At 42.5% G+C, this 24,154-nt stretch overlaps 1 protein-coding gene across 1 annotated transcript; it reads right to left on the bottom strand.

Annotated features, from left to right (window-relative positions):
• Positions 1-3,861: 3,861 nt before the first annotated feature.
• On the bottom strand, positions 3,862-17,517 carry tcea2 (transcription elongation factor A (SII), 2). The gene is made up of 10 exons (XM_034696651.1): positions 17,231-17,517; positions 14,535-14,597; positions 12,470-12,575; positions 12,094-12,172; positions 11,825-12,006; positions 10,522-10,578; positions 7,451-7,605; positions 7,214-7,360; positions 6,950-7,021; positions 3,862-4,200 (listed from the first exon to the last, which is right to left on the bottom strand). Exons 1-10 carry the CDS (start codon positions 17,297-17,299, stop codon positions 4,192-4,194), a joined length of 939 nt encoding a protein of 312 aa, XP_034552542.1. The 5' UTR covers positions 17,300-17,517; the 3' UTR covers positions 3,862-4,191.
• Positions 17,518-24,154: the final 6,637 nt, after the last annotated feature.

Below are 24,154 nucleotides of genomic sequence, written 5' to 3'. Positions count from 1 at the left end.
ACTTTGATGCTGCAATGATGTCGAGCTTTACTCCAGCATGTGTTCATACAAGCAGTTGTGGGCGCCAAAGACTTCACCTATGAACTGGTTGTGTTCATTGACATGGACCATGTTATTAGACTTTAGAATTTAGAGTTTATTATCCCCTTGGGGAAATTCTTCTCCACAGCCCCTCCTGTGTGTACAAATATCTTCTGTGGTTCAGTCCAGCTTCTTCCAGCTGAGACTCATAGCTAAGGTGAGGGCCTATCTCCCTCCCAAGGATTTAGACAGAGTGGTCCATGCCTTTATTACAGCTAGGCTTCACTATTGTAACTCTTTGTATGTGGGCTTAGACATGTCATCTATTCAATGGCTGCAGCTTGTTCAAAATGCTGCTGCTCGCCTCCAGGAAAAAGAGGGAGCACATCACACCTGTGCTGCGTGCTCTCCACTGGCTCCTAGTCCGTCACAGGATTGATTTTAAAGTTGCACTTTTGACGTACAAGGCCCCTAAATGGATTGGCACCATCCTACTTGGCTGATCTTCTCCATGTTCATAACCCAGCTCCAGCTCTGAGGTCAACAAACCAGCTGCTCCTGGATGTGCCTAAAAGTCGCCTTAAAACCCGGGGGGGGGGACCGAGCCTTTGCAGCAGCGGCCCCCAAGCTCTGGAATGGCTTGCCACTCCAATTAAGATCGGCCCCCCGCTGATGAATGTTTTAAATCTTTGTTGTAGACATCTCTTCTCTTTGGCCTTCTCCTCGTGAAGAGGACAGTAATATCCTGATATGTTGTTGTTTATTGTTGTCTTCATGTATTCTGTACTTTCTACCTTGTAAGGCCAACACTGGTTGTTTTTAAATGAGCTATATAAATAAAGTTGACTTGCCTGTGCTCCACAGACATACACTACCAGTCACACATTTGGAAACACCTTCTTATTCATGGGTTTGTATTCATTTTCACCAAAAAGTTACCATGAAGAGTCGTTTGGGAGCCGAGAGAGACGATTCTTGCTGGTCCAAATGATCTGGACCTCTTAAAGCAGCCTGAATTCCCGTTAAGAGGAGCGTCTACTCTGAGGTTGTTTACCTGAGAAAGAATCCTGCTGTTACATGGTGAGATGGATCGCAGACAACTTGAGCAAGATCAGACAACTTTTGTAGATTTCAAGTTATCTGTTGATCTTTATGGATGTAATGAGTTTGGATTAAAGCTGGGGTTGGTAATCAGATTTAGATCCACTTTTTGTTCTACTGGTTAAAATGATCTTTATGTCCTGATGGTAATCAATACATAATGTGTTCTTAAAAAAGAGCGAAGAAAAGCTGCTATCTACAGCCGGAGTAAACCTGGGAAAACACCAACCAATCAGCGTTTTTTGGGTGCCAAAATTTTAAACCATTCAAATCCCGTCCTGCCGTTCTGCCCGCCTCCTGCAAAGCGTACATTTCCCCGGCGTTCACTCCCCGTCTCCTGCCTCTACTTCCCCTGACTCTTCTGACTGCCCCTCTCGCTCGACCTCGGGCCTGTCCCCTCTGACCTGATGAGGGGCTTTGCTCAGGACTGTAGTCCGGATCAGAGTCTAAAAAGCTCTCACCACGGGGCTCTGACAAGCAGAAGAATTAATGACATTTAGTAAGTCCTACAGAAAATGTAGATGTACTGTAGCGTCCGTCCGGACGCTGTAGTGATGACAAGCCGATTCGTGAACACGTTGATCTTTAATAACCGGTCACTGTCGGCCGTTACCACGCCAACCAACAAAACAACAATCAATGTTTGAATGAATGAAGAACTTCTCCTCGTCTCTCCTCTCTCCCGCTCACACACTCTACACCAGGGGTGTCAATCACACGGCCCGCGGGCCAAAACCGGACCACCAGGGATTCCAATCCGACCCGCAGATGACTTCCAAAAGTGAAATATTACAGAGAAGACCGTAACTGCAATTTTTCAAGAAAAGTAACTGCTATTACAGATTTGTCCTCTAGGGGTCGCATACATTCACAGTGCTGACGGAGCGCACCTGAATGGCCGCTCCGGGACTTTTTTTTCCCCCAAAAAGAATATTTGCAGTTTGTATAATCCGGTGGAAATTCGTAGACTTCTTAGAGCACTTCAAGATCCAATCAACACTAAAGTTATCTTATATGTAAACTTGAAAAAGCAGGAGCAGTGGATCTACTATTTTCGAAAAAAGGAGCCACATATGGTGTGCATGCTTACCACATGTTGTGCGTACGTCATAGGTGTGCTTCGTCACTAATAGCGCTAGCACTACACCCCTGCATACAACACTGTCCAGCAAGCACACTGTTCATGCTGGAGCAGGGGGGGTCCATAATAGTCAACATACAACAGCTGTTTATGTAAAAAGATAGATCGTTAGACATTTTTAGAATGTACTTTTTTGCACTAAAACAAAGGGAAACATTTTGAGTTTTTGTTATTTATAGGGTTATTATGATGCTATGATTTTACTGGTCCGGCACACTTCAGATCAAATTGGGCTGTATGTGGCCCCTGAACTGAAATGAGTTTGACACCCCTGGTCTACACCTCTCCTGATGCCTTCACTGACTGTCAACACTGTAGGAATTAAGAACATCTACACTGAACATGTTTAACAAACAGTAGAGCTGTTACAGTGTTATATTTGTGTTATAACTTTTCTCCTGATATCGTGTCACCGGTACAACTGGATAATGCTAGAATGACAGTTGTGAGTGCTAACAGCAGCCACATTTGTTTGTGTTTTTAACTTTTGAATCAGTCACCATCATATGGTCGCAAGTCAGCGGCGCTCGTGGATGTGAGCAGGGGGGGGGCGTCGTTTTGGAGGAGCTCTGAGGGGAGGAGGGGAGGGGTTAGACCAGGGGTGTCAAACTTATTTCAGTTCAGGGGCCACATACAGCCCAATTTGATCTGAAGTGTGCCGGACCAGTAAAATCATAGCATCATAATAACCCTATAAATAACAAAAACTCAAAATGTTTCCCTTTGTTTTAGTGCAAAAAAGTACATTCTAAAAATGTCTAACGATCTATCTTTTTACATAAACAGCTGTTGTATGTTGACTATTATGGACCCCCCCAGCTCCAGCATGAACAGTGTGCTTGCTGGACAGTGTTGTATGCAGGGGTGTAGTGCTAGTGCTATTAGTGACGGAGCACACCTATGACGTACGCACATGTGTGGTAAGCATGCACACCATATGTGGCTCCTTTTTTCGAAAATAGTAGATCCACTGCTCCTGCTTTTTCAAGTTTACATATAAGATAACTTTAGTGTTGATTGGATCTTGAAGTGCTCTAAGAAGTCTACGAATTTCCACCGGATTATACAAACTGCAAATATTCTTTTTGGGGAAAAAAAAAGTCCTGGAGCGGCCATTCAGGTGCGCTCCGTCAGCACTGTGAATGTATGCGACCCCTAGAGGACAAATCTGTAATAGCAGTTACTTTTCTTGAAAAATTGCAGTTAATGTCTTCTCTGTAATATTTCACTTTTGGAAGTCATCTGTGGGCCGGATTGGAATCCCTGGTGGGACGGTTTTGGCCCGCGGGCCGTGTGATTGACACCCCTGGGTTAGACAGAGTCATGAGGAAATGCTACATTCAAATTCATGCTAGTTTTCCGAGACTACCAACCCCAGCTTTAATGCTGGACTTGGATTGTGGCGACCCTTTCTGTTGCATCAAGAGGGATGGACGTCTGACTTCCAGAGTTAAAGTTTTGATTAACTGCCCACAACTTCTGTTTCCTGCACAGGAAGAAAACTCAGGTGTTGTTACTCCTCTAAAACACACAGGTCGAGTCATTTGGTAACTTTTCAAATCAAAAAAGACAAAAAAGACAGAAACAGAGAGCGGTGGTGTCTTCTTAATTCATGAGAAACTTTAATATAAATGTTCAGGGCAGCACTACATGGCAAAGGAAGGCACATCTACTGTTTCCACAAGGCCTTAATGTGAGTTCAATCTGCCTCAAAGCTTCTTCTAGTGTAGGAAATAAACTCTCTAAGTGCTCCATAGAAAACAAATCAAACCCATATACAACATGATCTGGCTCATTCTTCTCCAAATATATTACAGCTTTGATATAAAAAAAGAAATGATACAAAAGAAAGGAAAAACAAAAGTTCATCTTTAAATCCACATTTCACTTTAGCGCTCCAGGATCCGATATGTACACGCTCGTCCTCTTCAGCAGAACTGAAACACACAGAGAGAGAGAGAGAGAGGGTCACAGATTCATCAGAAACAAGTTCCTTAAAGTGCAAACCACACCACAACACCTCCCACAAACAACAGCACCAGCTCCTCGAATTAGTCGCGTCACCTTGACCTACAGCCGGCAGCTAAATAAGGGTGGCGGGGGAGGGGCAGAGGAGAGAGGGGGAAGGAGTAAATACAGAGAGAGGAGAGAGGATACCGAGGGTGAAAAGGACAGAGAGAAGGTACGGTATGTAAACAAGGAAGGGGGAGAGGGGGGGGGGGGGATCAGAGAGGGTTGGGAAAGAACGACAGGAAGGGAAAGAAAGAGAAGAAAACATGGATGACTCCAAGAAGTGTGAAGGGGAAGAATGTAAAAGAGAGGAAAGGGGAAGTGAAGAGAATATAAAGAGGGGAAAGGAAGCACAAAGTAGAGACACAAACTCAAGGCTGTGCTGCCATCTAGTGTCCAATGTGGGAACTGACGCTCGGTGCTGCTGTGATTAGGACGTGTACAGTCGTGGCCAAAAGTTTTGAGAATGACACAAATATTACATTTTCACAAAGTCTGCTGCTTCAGGGTTTTTAGGTGTTTTTGTCAGATGTTTCTATGGTATAATGAAATACAATTAGAAGCATTTCATAAGTATCAAAAGCTTTTATTGAGAATTACACAGAATTCATGCAATAAGTCAATATTTGCAGTGTTGACCCTTCTTTTTCAAGACCTCTGCAATTCTCCCTGGCATGCTGTCAATCAACTTCTGGACCAAATCCTGACTGATGGCAGTCCATTCTTGCATAATCAATGCTTTGTGGGTTTTTGATTGTCCACCCGCCTCTTGAGGATTGACCACAAGTTCTCAATGGGATTAAGATCTGGGGAGTTTCCTGGCCAAGGGCCCAAAATCTTAATGTTTTGTTCCCCGAGCCATTTTGTTCTGACTTTTGCTTTATGGCAAGGTGCTCCATCATGCTGGAAAAGGCATTCTTCATCACCAAACTGCCCTTGGATGGTTGGGAGAAGTTGCTCTCGGAGGACGTTCTGGTACCATTCTTTATTCATGGCTGTGTTTTTAGGCAAGATTGTGAGAGAGCCCACTCCCTTGACCGAAAAGCAACCCCACACATGAATGGTCTCAGGATGCTTCACTGTTGGCAAGAGACAGGACTGATGGTAGCGCTCACCTCGTCTTCTCCGAACAAGCCTTCCTCCAGATGCCCCAAACAATCGGAAAGGGGATTCATCAGAGAAAATGACTTTACCCCAGTCCTCAGCAGTCCAGTCCCTGTACCTTCTGCAGAATATCAGTCTGTCCCTGATGTTTTTACTGGAGAGAAGTGGCTTCTTTGCTGCCCTCCTTGACACCAGGCCTTCCTCCAAAAGTCTTTGCCTCACTGTGCGTGCAGATGCACTCACACCTGCCTGCTGCCATTCCTGAGCAAGCTCTGCACTGGTGGTGGCCCGATCCCGCAGCTGTAACACCTTCAGGAGACGGTCCTGGCGCTTGCTGGACTTTCTTGGGCGCCCTGGAGCCTGTTTGGCAACAATTGAACCTCTCTCCTTGAAGTTCTTGATAATTGGATAGACGGTTGACTGAGGTGCAATCTTACTCGCTGCTATAAACTTCCCTGTTAGGCCCTTTTTGTGCAATGCAATGATGGCTGCACGTGTTTCCTTGCAGGTAACCATGGCTAACAGATGAGGAACAATGGTGTCATGCACCATCTTCCTTTTAAAGTGTCCAGTCACTCAATCATGACAGATTGATCGCCAGCCTTGTCCTCATCAACACCCACACCTGTGTTAATGTGTGTGACACCTGTGTGTCATTGAAATGATGTTAGCTGGTCCTTTTGTGGCAGGGCTGAAATGCAGTGGAAATGTGTTTTTGGTGATAAAGTTCATTTTCAAGGCAAAGAGGGACTTTGCAATGAATTGCAGTTGAGCTGATCACTCCTCATAACATTCTGGAGTATATGCAAATTGCCATTATAAAAACTGAAGCAGCAGACTTTGTGAAAATGTAATTTTTGTGTCATTCTCAAAACTTTTGGCCATGACTGTACAACAACAAACCAAAGTCATGATGAGCGGAGCCAGGCCTGGAGTCAACAGGTCAGAGGTTTTCAGAGGACCAGAAAGACAACATGGATGATGAGAGGAGGAGGAGGAGAATCCTTGATTCAGTGATTACAGCAGGGAAAACCTCGGTCACATGACTCCAGCTGTCCCGCTGCGGATTTGAGACAGACTGTTCACCGATCTGGTGGAAGTCCGATGTTAGAGGACTTATTTCGCTGATTCATCTTTTAAGCCATGCGTATAATGTTAAAGGTTTCATAACATGAGAAACACAGATGATGGAGTGATCTCCAGAAGCGTTCTCCAGGTTCCCTAAACGCCTCTTTACAAGAGCTTTGTGACTTTGGCCTGAACCTGACGTCAGGTTCTGCTTTCCAATTGGTGTTCTTTTAGTTTTGAAGTAAAGTCACTTCTACTTTCTCTTCCAAAAGACGACGGCACCAGAAAACAGAGAAGATTTCATATGTTTAAGACAGCTGTAATGTAGCTGTTTATGCCACTCCACTGCTGACTGCTTCAGAAACAAAGACCAGAAAGAGCTGGAGTTGAATCTCAAACCTGGAGCTGTTCCTTCATGAAGGCTCAGAACCAAAAGCTCTAAGTAGCATCAAAACAGCACAACAACATTAATGTGTGTGCTTAAAGTAATAACCCTTTCTTTACCTTCCATCGGTTTCCACAGCCGTTACACAACACAAAGGTGGTCATGGGTTCATCAGCGCTGCGGGTCTGCACCTGGAACAACAAAGACATGAATGAACACACCCAGGAAGGATAGAGGATGGATCTAAACTCCAAATAAAATGCATAAAAGGGTTAATTTAAAAACATATCACATGTCATGTACCTAAAAACAACCCTTCAGCATCTGCATTAAAGCAAGGGAGGCGGTTTGTCGTGTGTGTGAGAGAGTGTGTGTGTGTGTACCTGTGTGTAGGTGCAGCTCTTCCCGTGACACTTGCTGCAGATGAACATGTCGGTCTCACTTCCTCCCACCTTGGACAGCTGGTGCTCTCTGATGGACTCTTTAGTCAGAGTCTCTCTGATCTGCTTCAGCTCTGCACTCGCCATCTCCTGCACACACACAGCAAACACACACCATCAACACTTTAAACTGGATTCAACCGGTCGACGGGGAGGAGGATGAACGTCTGCACGTCTGACCTCTGCGGTCATAGCGGCGATGCGTTTGGCCGAGATGTTTCCACACAGGACGTTCCGCCGCAGGTCGGGGTTCTTCTGGTCCTTCAGGTTGGAGATTCGGCTTCGTAGACGAGTTTTGTATTTCATATCTGTCAACTTGAACTCCTGGAAGATCTGTGGGCACGACGAGCAGTCAAGGATAAGATCTCTCAGAGGCAGGGATCAAACACACACAACAGAAACCTACATATAAAACACACATATCATTAATAACAACAAGACACAGAACTCAGAAACACCAGGGGATGAGCTATAGAGCATCCACAGTCTGATCTGGACCACTGGACCAGTCAGTCTACTGACTCTCTGATGCTTCAACGTTTACTCTGAACTCAAAAGTTACTCTCTTTGGTCAGTTTTTGGGTTTGTTTTAATTTTATCACAACAGAGAAATCTCAATTATTTTCAAGCTAAAATAAATAAAGGTCAATGATGGAAATAGCATTAAAAATATTTAGACTTTTTTCTGTTATCATGTACAACATGGTATAAGGGCTATAGAGGAAAGCATTAAAAACAGACCCGGAGAAGAAGAGTAATATCACAAAATTAAAATCACAAATTTGTAAGTTTATAAGGACAGTAATTTGAGAGAAAAAAATGTTAATTCATGAGAAAAAAGTATCACATTTGTAAGTTTATAAGGACAGTAATTTGAGAGAAAAAAATGTTAATTCATGAGAAAAAAGTATCAAATTTGTGAGATTATAAGGACAGTAATTTGAGAGAAAAAAATGTTAATTCATGAGAAAAAAGTATCAAATTTGTGAGATTATAAGGACAGTAATTTGAGTGAAAAAAATGTTAATTTATGAGAAAAAATATCAAATTTGTGAGATTATAAGGACAGTAATTTGAGAGAAAAAATATCAAATTTGTGAGATTATAAGGACAGTAATTTGAGAGAAAAAAATGTTAATTTATGAGAAAAAATATCAAATTTGTAAGATAAGGACAGTAACTTGAGAGAAAAAAATGTTAATTCATGAGAAAAAAGTATCAAATTTGTGAGATTATAAAGACGCTAATTTGAGAGAAAAAATAAATAAATATGAGAAAAAAGTATCAAATTTGTGAGATTTTAAGGTAACAAATTTCAGAGAAAAAATAAGCACATTTTTGTAAAAAAATAAAAATAAATAAAAAACGAAAAAAAGGAGAAATTTGTGAGAAAGCAGGAGCACATTTGTAAAAAAAAGAACAGTGAAAAAAGTAACAAATCTGTGAGAAAATCAGTGACAAGTTTTAAAGATAAAAGTATCAAATTTGTGCGTAATACTCATAGACTGTATAAAATATGGACGTAGGATCCGTGACGTCACCCATCTGTTCCTGAGAGCTGTTTTGAAGCCAATTGGCAGCGGCAGCCATATTGCTTCTGTCGAGCCAGTGTGACGTAAAGAGGCGGGCTTTGAGCCTCCTAGCCAACAGCTGCAGTGTTCCTGCAGGCAGCTGTGCCTCTCATTGGAAGACTAGTAATCTCAATATCTTCGAAATTGCCACGTTAGAAAAAAATTCACCCCCCTCACAGTGAGAGGACATCGAGAAATTAGCTATTCAGACTACACTCATCTTTTGTACCAGGCTGTAAACATGTTTATTAATGCTGCAAAGATCGTCTTCTTCCCATTCATGTGTATGTGACTTCCGGTACTTCCGGAGCCAGCCTCAAGTGGATCCTCGATGAACTGCAGCTTCTAACACTTCCGCACTGACTCATTTTTTTAGACCGGAGGTTGCCGCTTGGTAATACCCCTAAATTAAAATCACAAGCTTGTGAGGTAATAATGTCGCTAACTTGAGAGAAAAAAAAAATTAATTCATGAGAAAAAAAAGTATCAAATATATGTGATTTTAAAGTAACAAATTTTAGAGAAAAAATAAGCAAATTTCTGAAAAAAAGAAAAAAAAGGAGAAATTTGTGAGAAACCAGTAGCAGATGTGTAGAAAAGAAAAATTGTTTAAAAAAAATAACAAATCTGTGAGAAAATCTGTGTTGAATTTAAAAAAAAAAAAAGGTTGCAAATTTGTTTCACAAAGACGAGAAAATTCTGAGAAAAATATAGCAAATGTGTGAGAAAATAGAAGCACACATGTGAGATTATAAAGTGGCAAATTTGAACAAAAAAAGAGAAAAAAATAGTGAAAAAAGGAACACAAATGTTAGAAAACACGTGATGATTTTATAAGCTAAAGTAGCAAATGTGTGAGATTATAAAGTCAGAAAATAGTATTTATAAAAGTCAAATTGCTTCACCTAAAACGCTGTCATAACATCATCTATTATTCCTTACAGTCCTATATATATATTTCCCTTCTGCTTGCCTTCCTCTACTAACTTGTGATTAAGAAGCAATCCTTGTTCCTCAGAAACAGCCTGGAGTACAAACACAACCACAGGCTTCTCTTTTCCTTTGAAAGGCCCAAACATGGACATGTATGTTCGTCTCACCTCAGAATAAAACACTGATTTCTCCAGAGTGAAGATGAAAAATGAAGACTTGATTTGTGTTGTTTCTAATCATTGCATATAAACTGCTTACTGTGCACCTGAAGTTTAAAACACTCATCTTGCATGGAACACAAAAATATTTGAATAAAGGAAAACCTGCAGAGACGGCGTCACTATCATTAGATTCTCTCACACATGCAGAGAAAGTGGAGTAAAGGTCGTGTTGTCACCTGAATCAGAGGAGCCTAACCTTTGTACGGAGGCCCTGTAAGAACATCCTTCACAGGCTTCACTCTGCATCATGTTCAGATCAACTCTTTCAAATGATTTCCTCAGCTTTGTAACTTAGTGATCTCTTTAGAGGAACAGTTTGAAGCGTTGTTTGTGTTTCTGACCCTCACAGACAGAGTGCTGAACAGGACCCTCATGGCCCTCACAGAGTCCTGTTGCAGAGTGAGTCGTGTTTATCTAACAGGGTGAAACACACCCTGTCGGTACACTCGCATCAGATCTCTCATTCATGTGTGAAACTGTTTGCGTTGTGTTCATGTGCAGAAGTGAAGTCAGCGTGAAAGGATATCTTCTTCGATTTGAGCCGCCATGTGCTCACAGTCGGCTCCGATGGTCACGTGGTCTCCTGAAAAACACACGAAAACAAATACTCCTGTTTAACTTCACATGTGTTTAAAGTTTCATTTCAAAACATCAGTACATTCAGAAACTTCTTACAGGGCAAAATATGTATAACCATAGAGGAACAACTGGGGAACAAATTCAACAAGACTTTTAACTTAGACCCATTAACTCCTTCAAACCTCATCTTGGTATCTTATACTCTAAAGGCTGATTTATACTTCTGTGTTGCCCCTTTCTTTGATTTGGGTTCCCAGGGCCTTTAAAGCCTTTGCATGCATAAGTTGCATTAAATGTTTTCCTTTCTTTTAGTCTTCACTGGGAATTAAAGGTGACATATCATGCAAAATTGACTTTTTAATGGTTTTTTACCTGAAATATGTGTCCCTGGCATGTCTACAAACCCCCCGAGAATGAAAAGAATCCATTCTGCCCCTGTTCTGATTTCTCCACCTTTCTGTAAATGTGTGTGAAACGAGCCGTTTCAGACTTCCGTGTTTTTGTTACGTAACAACAATATCCGGTCTGTCACGGACTCAGAGCTTCAGCCCATAGACTGTAAAAAATAATACTGAATCCCTCCCCCATTTTTCATTCCCTGCACAAATGTGTGCTAACAAGGAGCTTAGGAGGGAGGCATTCTAGTTGTAGGCTGTCTTAATAAACACAAAGGTCGGTTTTACTCCCCACGTCTGCAGATTTTAAGATCTAGTGGATGATTTTTATTTATCATGGATAAGTGCTAGCGCTAGTTAGCATAGCCACATAGCTACATGTTCGTAGCTGTGTACCAAGACACACGTCTACATACTGATAAATAAAACAACAAGAAACACTAAATCTGTGACCAATCCTTCAGAAAGGTCCTGCTACAGGCGCCTCTCCGTCAGGATCAGATTCTGGATCAGATTCAGAGGGTTGAAGTAACGTGATCTCTGAGCAGCCGTGTATATTCAGCCAACATGTAAATATTAGATCAACATGCTGGAGAGCCGAGGCACATCCACTTCCTGAGGGGGCGTGGTCAGAGGGAAAACAGAGTTTTCTGAGGAGGACTGAAGAAGAGGGTTTTTCAGGCAGACCAAAATCTGATTTCAAAGTGTTTTTTTGAGCATAAACTTTAAAGACATGTTTTGGGGACCTCTTAGACCAATATATGTTGATGAAAAAAGCGTGATATGTCACCTTTAAAAGAAAACTCATTCTGCTGATAATTCTTGGATCATCATTTTAAAAGAGTATCCTCTCACCATCGGTCTGCAGCGCCGCCACCAGCAGCTCTCGACACTTGTTCCTCACATTGTCGGTGGTGACGGGAGCGGGAGGGAAGGAGGTGACCCGAGGGGGGAAGGTCGGGGTGGTGGGTGTAGTAGGCGTGGTTGGCGTGGTTGGTGTTGTCGGTGTGGTCGGGGACTCTCCTGACTTGTTACCGCTGAAGGAGGACAGAGTGGAAAATTAACTTTTTTTTTCCAGGGTCTTAAATAGTGGCAAAACATGACATCATCAGAAAGCGACAGACTTTTTCTCACTGCCGCTGGAGCTGGATGATGACCTCACAGGGGAGCCTTGCTTCTTCTTCTCCTTCTCCTCTGAACCGTCTGCAGGTGGAGACACAAAACAACCAACACACACATGGGAACACGTGTTAAATGAAACTCATCACACAACAGACTCTGTTTCATGCACACCAAAATGTCATCTCTTCTTGCTAAAACATCTGACTTATCAATAGAACCCCAATTCTACCCCCATTCACACACATCTGTATGCCAGTACGAATTCTATAACTCTGCCTGCACTTTCTGCGTCTGTCCTCGCTCTGTGGGCCAAAAAATCTGTCTTGGGTCCTCAGGAGGACAGATAAACAAGAGCAGCAAACACACACCCACACTGACCCAGCAGTTTCTTCCAGGACTTGATGAGAGCTTTGGCCAGAGTCTGAACTTCTTCTTCTGAGCTCTGTTTCCTCACTGCGTTCACCGACATCCCGATTCTGGTTGACTGAAGATACAGAGAGAGAGGAAGATACAGAGAGAGAGAGAGAGAGAGAGAGAGAGAGAGAGAGAGAGAGAGAGAGAGAGAGAGAGAAAGAGAGAGAGAGAGAGAGAGAGAGAGAGAGAGAGAAAGAGAGAGAGAGAGAGAGAGAGAGAGAGAGAGAGAGAGAGAGAGAGACTGTTAAAGTTTTATAAGTAATACATGTTTATTTAATTTTTTTACTAATGACATGTCCAAGGAACTGGGAGGAACTGTCATTCTGTGTTGATTTTGGCGCCCCCTGTGGACAAAGCAGTCTTTCTTACCAGTCTGTTTCTTTAAACTGATATTAAAACATGTTGAAAGGAAAGCAAAGTGGAGCTTCTGATCATAGTGATAGTGTTTGTGTGTATTAGCCAAGCAACAACCACAGTTATCGGGAAATTAAGCAAATGCTTAAGTACAAGAAACTGCAGTTCCTTGTGTGTCCACTTGAGGCCGGCTGTAAAAGCCAAGGAAACCTCATTAGGTTCCATTTTTGTGGCAAAATCAAACATGTGCACAGTCTGGTACAAAACACAGTTTTAGGCAGGTGGCTCATTTATGGGTTATTTCATACGGGGGTGTTTTTTTTTTTTCTTAACAACACATATTTTAAGATAACATAAAGGCATGCGTTTTGCACAATTTTGCATTAATAGGGACACGGCTGAGTTGACTGACAGGTGAGTGTGTTGTAACTGTTTGCCTGGTGGTTACAAACTAGTACTGTCGAGATTGTAGTACTCGAGACTGCTTCTTTAAGGTCTCGGTCTCGTCTCGGAATCAAAAGCATTTTTACTCAGACTGGGTTCAATAACATACTATGGAGGCACACTGAGAGAAGGGCACAGCTAAATTGAGGCCACAGGATTACAGTCAACACCAACAGATATGACCCATCAGATAAAAACACTAAAAATATTAAAACAGAAAATGCACACAACTAATGAGAAAAAAAGGCTTCACAAAATAATCCTGCACAGCTACCAATAGGACCTCCTACCTGTCCTGAGATCACAGCCAACAGAAAACACAGTTTTAACTCTGATCTGAAGCGAAAGTTAACTTTTTTGAATGGGTGTGTATGTGGTTTCCTGTATTTCTGCAGCCAGCCTCGAGTGGACGCTCCATGAACTACAGTTATTAGCACTTCAGGCTTCGGGGTCTAAAAATGTTGTCCTTCCTAGCAGACTAGCAAGAGAGTTTTAACTATTCCTTCTATTTCTGCCATTGGTCCATATGGGATATGAGCACTCATACTCTTCTCTGGGATTTTATCTAGACACCAGATGTAAGTAGTGCAGACTATTTTGGTTCCTGGACTAGTAGTTGCTGTGGGTTTAAATAGTGTTTCTATTTGGTTCCTCCAGATCTGGTTGCTAAAAAGAGAGACAGCTAAAGGCAGCTAAGCTAACTAGCTTCCACTTTCTGGGTGCACATGAACAGTGGTCGTCCATCCAATGCCCTCTCATATAAGTTAGCTCATAAATCCTTTCACAAAGCGTAGCTACTTTAAATTGCAGCGTCACTTTATCCAGCTGAAGCAGACTGAGTGAAAGCCGGGCGTCTCGTCATGTTATAATGCAGAAGCTTTGGGTGGATAATTACAGAAGCACTTGGTCTTTTGTTGCACGGAGGAGAACCTGCCGCTGCATGCCTCCTGCAGGGGAATAAAACCTGTTTTCACCGACATGCGGGCACAAGGATCCACAAACACAGGATTTAAGAGGACACAAAGCTGATCCACACTGGGATCAGAATCACTGAGTAGAGGTTTCCCAGGCTTCAGGGTGTCGATATCTGACTTCAACAAATGCAACAGCAGCAGTAAGTACGCCTGCAAGTCATGCTCCATGCTATGAAACAGCTTCTGCATTGATCTGTGTTTGACGTCAGGTGAGCTTTGCACTGGCAGTGACATTACAGAGAGTGACTGTTAATTACCTGCAGCGTCTCCAGAGACATCTTGATGTTCTTTAGTTCCCTCAGCAGGTCCAAAGCTCCATCCTGGGGACAGATCGATAAACAAAAACAACACATCAGGGTCTTACTCAGAGAAAGCTGTCAAACTTTCAAAGGGATAGATTTGTTTCAGTGGACATTATTTACCAAGTGAAGTGAGGATTAATGCTTCCTTGCAAACCTTCCCACCCACAGCTGTTACCCAGACACTCAGAGACAATCATTCAATGTACACTAAATGTTAGGTAGAGAGTAATGAACCTAAAGGTGGAGGTTTAAGGAGTCGTTTATCACATAAAGAGGATAAAGAGGTGTCCACAGCAATGACAGGACTTCTATATGTGAGTAAGTTAAGTTTGCAAACTGCTGAATGATGAGGTAATGTTTGCAGAAGCGACTGCAGAGAAATTCAACTTGCAGAAAAGGGGATGAAGACGGGAGATGGAGGTCAATAAATACGCTCTGTGACAAATCCGATGGTCCAACAGGGGAAAAAAGCTGGACGTGGAAAAGACAGACAAAGACAGAGGAGGACATCAGACTGCAGACCCTGAGAGGAGGGGAGAAGTAAGGGAGTGGAGACATGCATCAAACTGTATTGTTTCAGTGTCGTCACATCTAACATGCACCTGCATGATGTGTTGTTATGTGGAGAGAGTCTTACATTGCAGCTGAAAGACTGCCGGTCATATGTTGTGTCTAAGCTGCAGTGCAGCCGCCCGCCACTAGCCGGGGCTGCAGCTCCAGTTAATGGCTACTACTGCATTACTGTTATAAAGCTCTACGACCTGGATGTAAACAAACACAGAAGACAGGTAGCATCTTGAAGCATGACACATCACTCTGCTAGTGTTAGGCACACTTAAAGCTAGGGTTGGTAGTCACGGAAAACTAGCATGAATTTGAAGGTAGCATTTCCTCAGGCCTCTGTCTAAACCCCCCCAGCTCTTTTGTGTTGTGAATGAACCAGTCAGTACCAAACATATTGTGCACAAGGTTTTCAATTTCTTAATCATAAGCTTAATGCATTGACTGTATAAAGTATGGACGTAGTATCCGTGACGTCACCTGTTCCTGAGCGCTGTTTTGAAGCCAATCAACGGTGGCAGCCATATTGGAAATGTGGAACTCAACCAGGCAGAGTGTGAAGTAAAGGGGCGGAGTTTGAGCCTCCTAGCTAACAGCTATGTGTTCCTGTCCGGGAGTCATTGCAGTCATGTCCTTATTTGGGCAAAAACTCGTAATCTTAATATCTTCTGAACCGCCGCGTTAAAAAAAAATTCACCCCCCGTACAGAGTGTGCCGATAGAGATTAGCTACGTAGACCCAAGCTGTTTTTTGAACCAGTCTGTAAACATGTTTATTTCTGCTGCAAAGATCGTCTTTTTTGAATGGGTGTGTATGTGGTTTCCTGTGTTTCTGCAGCCAGCCTCTAGTGGACACTCAATGAACTGCAGTTTATAACACTTCCACATGGGCTTCATAGTTTGAGACTGGAGGTTGCCGCTGGAGTGCATGGCCAGTCTTAGCTAGCTCCTTGCTACTTCTCTTATCCAAATATGGTCACTGCTGGTCTCTGTTTAAAAAAAGAGAGCAATTTTTGAAGTCTACCAAAAATGCTACACCAGGCCAGCATTTGTATGCGTTTGTTTTTTTAAATGCGCTGTGCATTTGCTTTGATAAGTACATGACATAATTGCAAATTAAAAACACCCAAGTTTCCATTGGTGTTCAGTAATCACAAACAAAAAGGTCTAAAAGTGAATTGTGAGTATTTGTTTAACATATTGTTTCTGTTTAAGTTCAGACAGGATCTGAGCTCCATGAGGGGTTATCTGAAATTACTATGAATGTCAGTTTGACATGTTTCATGTACAAGCATGATAATTAGAAGCAACATCTTGTGTCAACTGGAATATTTGCTTAGTCATATCCTTATTTTTTTCAAAGTGAATTGCACAAAGCAAATTTGCCTTCCAATTTTAAAGTATACATGAATTATATTATATTATAAAGCAGACTGGGGTTATTTAAATCAGACCTCTGTGACTGACACACAGGTGCAGGTGGGTGTTTAATTAAATGTGCATGAAGGTCAAACTTAATCAGCTTACCAAATTAGCAGCTGGCAGCTTTTAACTGTTAGTAGTGATGCTTCTAAAATGATCTTTATGTCCTCTGATCATTTATTTAGTGCTGGACTTTAATTTCCTCCCATTTTAAACCTTACACCTCTTTACAGGGCAACACTTTAACAATGAAGTATGTCTTTAAGTCTGAAAAATAAACACATATTTAACCTGAGACTGATACCTCATGATTTTCATTCAATTATATAAGCTAAAGGGTTTTATAATGACCCTGATAAATTGCACTGAGATGATAGAATCTCTGCTGATTGATTCAAGGTGTGTGTGTTTTAATTGGCAGCTTCTGGACCAATAGCTGCAGTGATTTATCTCCAAACTTTAACTCACATGCATGAAAACCAGCAGCAGCAGGCTCATCATGTGTGTGAGCATGTGTGCATGTGTGCATGTGTGTATTCTTCTCCACGGCGCAGTATGCACAGTTAAACACACACACACACACTGGCCGTGGTTCCAGAATGTTCCCCTCTCTCTGCAGTTAAAGGCAGAGCTCAGCTCATCACCTGATCGCCTGTTTTTCACACTCACCGTGTTCTTCTTGTGAACCATTTTATCCAGCTTTTTGGCGATGTGCTCCACCTCCTGGTTTTTGGCCATTTTGATCGGATGTGTCTCCGTCAGTCGTCCTCCTCTGCAGCGGTGAAATCCTCCATTGATGTGGAGGACAAACTCTCCCCGTCTGTCTGTCCGTCTGTCTGTCTTACAGCCTGTCTGTCTCCTTCTCTCCCAGCTGCAGCCTGCCTCCTCTCGTCTGTTGTTGTGTGACTCTGTGGGATGATGGGAGCTGTAGTTCTTCTTTCAGTGTCAGTCCAGCTTCAGAGAACTTCACCAGAACTTTTAAAGGGGCCTCAGCAGCTTATCTCAATGTGGTGATCATTTACATTTTTAAAGATCCTATAAATGGAATATTTAAAATTCACATAGAATATCAAAATTAAATATGTAATCAAGCTTCAACAAAAATCTGAGTGAAAATAAACATCCTTAACTCTGAAAAAACTTCTCAGGACTGTGTGGGCGTGGCCTAACTCTTTGATTGACAGGTCAAGAGAGAGTTCACAGCCTGCATGTTTGAGCCGTCTGACTCTGAATCTAAAGATATCAAAACTCCAGACTCTGAAAATTATTCATTTCAAATGGTCTCTGAGTGCTGAGTCACAGAATACTTCAGAATCAGGATTTCTATCATTTATTAGTTTTATCACTCCGTAGTCTCCGGGGCATCAGGACCATGGGACGCCTGGAGCAGAGGAGGCTGAAGTGTAGTATGTGCACGCAGAGGAGCTCGGCTCCGGGTGTCAGATGGAGCTGTTAGTCTAAACTCTGAGCTGTTTGGGGGTTAGTAGACCGGTCCTGGGGAAAGATAGTGAACCGGTCCTGGGGCGAGTTAGTGAACCGGTCCTGGGGAAAGTTAGTGAACCGGTCCTGGGGAAAGTTAGTGAACCGGTCCTGGGGAAAGTTAGTGAACCGGTCCTGGGGAAAGTTAGTGAACCGGTCCTGGGGAAAGTTAGTGAACCGGTCCATGGGAAAGTTAGTGAACCGGTCCTGGGGCGAGTTAGTGATCCGGTCCTGGGGAAAGTTAGTGAACTGGTCCTGGGGAAAGTTAGTGAACCGGTCCTGGGGAAAGTTAGTGAACCGGTCCTGGGGAAAGTTAGTGATCCGGTCCTGGGGAAAGTTAGTGATCCGGTCCTGGGGAAAGTAAGTGAACCAGTCCTGGGAAAGTTTGTTAGCCGGTCCTGGGGAAAGTTAGTGATCCGGTCCTGGGGAAAGTTAGTGATCCGGTCCTGGGGAAAGTTAGTGAACTGGTCCTGGGGAAAGTTAGTGAACCGGTCCTGGGAAAGTTAGTGAGCCGGTCCTGGGGAAAGTTAGTGATCCGGTCCTGGGGAAAGTAAGTGAACCAGTCCTGGGAAAGTTAGTGAGCCGGTCCTGGGGAAAGTTAGTGAACCGGTCCTGGGGAAAGTAAGTGAACCAGTCCTGGGGAAAGTTAGTGAGCCGGTCCTGGGGAAAGTTAGTGATCCGGTCCTGAAGAAAGTTAGTAAACCAGTCCTGGGAAAGTCAGTGTACCAGTCCTGGGGAAAGTTAGTGAACCGGTCCTGAGAATAGTTAGTGGACTGGTCCTGGGGAAAGTTAGTGAACCGGTCTTTGGGAAAGTATGTGAACCAGTCCTGGGGATAGTTAGTGAACCGGTCCTGAGGATAGTTAGTGGACCGGTCCTGGGAAAGTTAGTGAACCGGTCCTGGGGAAAGTTAGTGAACTGGTCCTTGGGATAGTTAGTGAACCGGTCCTGGGGAAAGTTAGTGAACCGGTCCTGGGAAAGTTAGTGAACCGGTCCTGGGGAAAGTTAGTGAACCGGTCCTGGGAAAGTTAGTGAACCGGTCCTGGGGAAAGTTAGTGAACCGGTTCTTGGGTAATGAGACGAGCATGTTCGGGACTGCTTTAGCCTTTCGACCGCGGCTCAACTCAACCGTGTTCCAAGGTTTCCCCAAATCCACCGTAGTTATGGAAATAAAAGAATGACAACAAGCTGTAATTTTCACCGGTGGATGTGTGGACAGATTCTTAATTGAACATATTTGAAAAATGGATTGAAGTTGATTACTAATATTTTTACATAGTTTTTAGTATTTACTTTTGGTCTGATATATCATAGGGAGAACGTTTTTGTTTATTTGGGTTCCCAGGGCCTTTAAATGGTTAATAAATTATAATTATTATTCTCTTATTATAAAGACTGTTGTTGGATGGAGTTCAGGGAGACATTATTTTTGAGTTTCTTGAAGCAGTTTTCCTCGTGCATGTGATGCATTTCTTATTTAACCCCTGAAATCCAGACTTCATCCGGCCTACACTTCAGTAGAAAGTCTGTCATCATGCTCTTGCAGAATCGTCCTGCATGATCTCTTCCCCAACAGATCAGCTGCTCGTGATAAAAACATCAGTCTGCTGAACTTTGCTATTTGCTCTGTCATTTTTTTAGCCCTGATTTCAAAGGAGTAATATTTCATGTAATCTTTCTAAACAAATACAGCTGTCAGCTCAGCTGTTAGACCTGAACGTAATCTGTTTGTCTTATTGAACATGCTTCAGTTCAGCTGCCCTCAGCTTGTCCTGCCTCAGGATACACTCCCGTGTCCTTGATGGTAAATTGCGACACATATTTCTGAATGGTCTCGTGTTTGTTTAATAAAAATGGAACAGTTTGGACCTGAGACGGAAACATCAAAGTGTGGCAACAACCTGAAACACAACAGTAGCTACAAGGTCAAACAAAGTGACTAAATATTTCCACTTAAATTCATTCAATGAGCCAAAAAAAGTGCAACACCTGCGCTCTACTTTAGAGCCCATCAAGTTTCAAGAATGCACTTGTAATTGTTGCTGAGATTACCTTCACAACAGTATTTTGAGGCTTCTTGACTCAGCGATATGATGTCATCTTCTTTGAGAGGTGTGTAAGTGTGATTCTTAAGAGTGTTTATGAGCTCATTTTAAGCTTTTCCCAGCACACATTCACAAACTCACTGAAAACAGCTCCAAGACCCACCCATGGGTTCACTTTGTAAGGTTTAAGTTACACTGATGTGCACTGAAAGACAAAATCCATACCCTGCTTGCAATCACTGAGTCCTTCCTCTAGATGTCGGTGTTGTCCAGAGCAGGAGTGTTGAAGCCGTCATGGTAACATGGTGTGTGTTTGTTAGAAGGGCCTGATTCTGGTAGATGCACGATCATACTTTGTATATGTTTTGCTTAAGTGATGTTTCCAAGTTGATTTTGCATTTTCACTCAGTGTGTTTTGAATAAAGCTCTGCACACATCACTCAGGCTTGGCCTTATTACTCAATATTTGCAATGCACCTGAGACCAAAACCTCAGCACACCTCTACATGTTTTTAAATGGTAGATCAATTCAACTCAGTCTCTGCATTTCACATTATTTTGCATCCATTTGTTAGATATTTAGAGATGATTCTCCTCCACGAATGATGCATTTTGGACCTTTTTCAGATTCAGATTCAGAGAACTTTATTAATCCCAGAGGGCAATTTGGTTTGCAGTGTACCAGCTTGTCGATAAACAACACAAACACTAACAAACAGACAAACAACACTCAACAGTCAACATGTCAGTGACAACATCAGTGCAAGGGGCTTGTCAGAAAGAGTAAAAGAATGTTAAACATAGACTAAAATAACTTTTTTTCTTGTTTAAAACACAGTTGCCAGGAATAACTACAAAAAAACCCTAAAAAACTTCTTATAAATACACAACTTCACAATTTCACAGGACAGTCTATAACAAACTGTTAAAAACTGCTATCAGCATTCAGAAGTCTGATGGCAGAAGGAATACAAGAATTTGTTATCTCACTGTGAGGAGTGAGATAGCGCCACCTTGAGGGCATTAAAGAGAACTCCTTGGCTAGGATGTGTCCAGGTTGGCTAATTATCCCTCTGGCCTTATTAGTGATGCCGTTCCTCCAAAGGGAACCCAGATCTTTTTCACTTTAAGAAGGACAAATGTGAAAGTGATTTACTTCCTCAGAGCATAAGATACAAAAAGTCCTTTACATAAGGCAGCTACTCAAATCAACAAACGATCAAGTCTAACATCAAATCTGATTTAAAGAGGGGGTACATCATATTTCTACATATTTTACAAACAAATATTGAGTTAAAGGTGACATATCATGCAAAATGGACTTTTTAATGGTTCTCTACCTGAAATATGTGTCCCTGTCTACAAACCCCCCGAGAATGAAAAGAATCCATTCTGCCCCTGTTCTGATTTCTCCACCTTTCTGTAAATGTGTGTGAAACGAGCCGTTTCAGACTTCAGTGTTTTTGTTACGTAACAACAATATCCAGTCTGTCACGGAGTCAGAGCTCGGAGCTTGTTCAGCCCATAGACTGTATAAAATACAACTCAACCCCTCCTCTGTTTTTTAGTCCCTGCACACATGTGTGCTAACAAGGAGCTTAGGAGGGAGGCATGCTAGTTGTAGGCTGTCTTAATAAACACAAAGGTCGGTTTTACTCCCCACGTCTGCAGATTTGAAGATCTAGTGGATAATTTTTATTTATCATGGATAAGTGCTAGCGCTAGTTAGCATAGCCACATAGCTACATGTCCGTAGCTGTGTACCAAGACACACGTCTACATACTGATAAATAAAACAACAAGAAACACTAAATCTGTGACCAATCCTTCAGAAAGGTCCTGCTACAGGCGCCTCTCCGTCAGGATCAGATTCTGGATCAGATTCAGAGGGTTGAAGTAACGTGATCTCTGAGCAGCCGTGTATATTCAGCCAACATGTAAACATTAGATCAACGTGCTGGACAGCCGAGGCAGATCCACTTCCTGAGGGGGCGTGGTCAGAGAGAAAACAGAGTGTTCTGAGGAGGACTGAAGAAGAGGGTTTTTCAGGCAGACCAAAATCTGATTTCAAAGTGTTTTTTTGAGCATAAACTTTAAAGACATGTTTTGGGGACCTCTTAGACCAATATATATTGATGAAAAAAGCGTGATACGTCACCTTTAAAATGTTGGTTTTCAATGCTAAACTGCTAACTGACTCTACTTTGTGAGGTAAAAGTGTGTTGGAGAATTGCACTGGAGGGACTCAAGATTTGTTCAATTTGTGACATCACAGATTGTGAAACAAATCTTTGTCGTTTCCAGGGTTTCCAATTCAATTCAATTTGCTTTATTGGCATGAACAAAGACATGTTGTTGCCAAAGCACATAAGATTTATACACATACATTACATATATATTCATTACATATTATATATGGTTATTATATAATGGTGTCACCCACACAGTATATCTCAATGTCCCCACTTGATGCGGTATGCTCATAAAACCTTCACCTAAAATCAAATATTATGGGATGGTGCGTCCCTCAGGCTGTGACAGGCAGACACATATTTAGCAGCCAGAGGAGCTGCTGACCCTTCCCCCAGGAGAACTGACAGTTTCTCTTCTGGGGTTAATGTTGGGAAGTTTGGTACTTTCTTTGTCTCCTTCCAAACCTGCCGGGTCAGATTGTCCAAAACTTATATCGTCCATATTCAATAATTTGTAATTTCAAACATCTCAACGAGATGACTTTTTTGTGTGTGTGGCAACAGAGGAGGAAGCTTCTGAAGAGGCCCCACTCTAGTTTAGAAAATGTCAATTTATGTGACATAACAGTTTAAGACAATCCAGTTGACTGACATAAACTCAACCAATTAAAATCAGGATGAGCTCGTTATGAAATAGACTCCAAGTAAATGAGATATTGACTTGGCCGGCCTCCTTGAATGTAAGCAGACATAGTTTTCAGTCCAGCTGCTCTAATGTCAGCAAAAGATGCTCCCAGAAGGTCCTGATTTAAAGCAACAGAGACCAAAGTAAATATAACTCTCCTATATTTCTATAACCTGTATCAGGTTACATGGTCACAAACTTCCCATCATCCCCTGCCAGCCCCAGGTCCCAGAGTCTATAGTGGTCCTCTCTCTCTCTCTCTCTCTCTAAATGTAAGTCAGACTCTTCTCTCTGCATTCCAGAGGAGTAAATAATTCTTGGAAAACCATCTTTTTTTTTTGTCTCATGATTTCTTGCTTCTTGATGTCTGCAGCCAAACGCCTCCTCCAGCTGAGGCTCTGCAGAGCGGAGCTGGCAGCGACATCAGTAGCTGCTGGGTGAGATAGCTGCGTATGAGTGTGTGTGTGTGTGTGTGTGTGTTATCTTTATTAGGACCCCATTTGTGTTTTAGACCTTGGAAGCGGGGACATTTTTTTTACTGGTCAATCATTTTTGAGCGGCTGTTTAAAGGTTCAGATTTACAGAAATGTTAACCATTGATCCACATGAGAACAATAGCTCATAACCACCAACAGGGTCAAACACTTGAGGGCAGAAACCCGGAGTGTTAGCTTTATGGACACCATGCAGAGGCTCCCCCTGGTGTTCTGTGTTGGAATTACAAGCAAACGATAATCAACACTGATTCTGTGTCAATCAATCTTTATTTATAAAGCGCCAAATCCCAACAAATGTTACCTGAAGACTCTATCCAAACAGAGCAGGTCTAGACCGTACTCTGTGTTCTATTATTAACAAAGACCCAACATCAAGACAGGATCAGATCCAGTCCCGTCTTACAGACAGGACTCAGTCTGATCTCATCTTAATCCACCATGAGCAGAGCACTTTGCAGCATTTAGCAAGTTACAGTGGCAAGGACAAACTTCCTTTAACAGGCAGAAACCTCCAGCAGGACCAGACTCATGTTAGACACACATCTGCTGAGACCGTGTTGGAGAGAGGGATAGAGGGAGATGAAGAGAGAGAGAAAGAGAGAGAGAGAGAGAGAGAGAGAGAGAGAGAGAGAGAGAGAGAGAGAGAGAGAGAGAGAGAGAGAGAGACAGAGAGAGAGAGAGACAGACAGACAGAGAG

This window comes from Notolabrus celidotus, chromosome 11 (assembly GCF_009762535.1).
Source record: "Notolabrus celidotus isolate fNotCel1 chromosome 11, fNotCel1.pri, whole genome shotgun sequence".
In the NCBI taxonomy this organism is placed as follows: Eukaryota; Metazoa; Chordata; class Actinopteri; order Labriformes; family Labridae; genus Notolabrus; species Notolabrus celidotus.
This window is presented reverse-complemented; position numbering and strand designations above follow the sequence as displayed.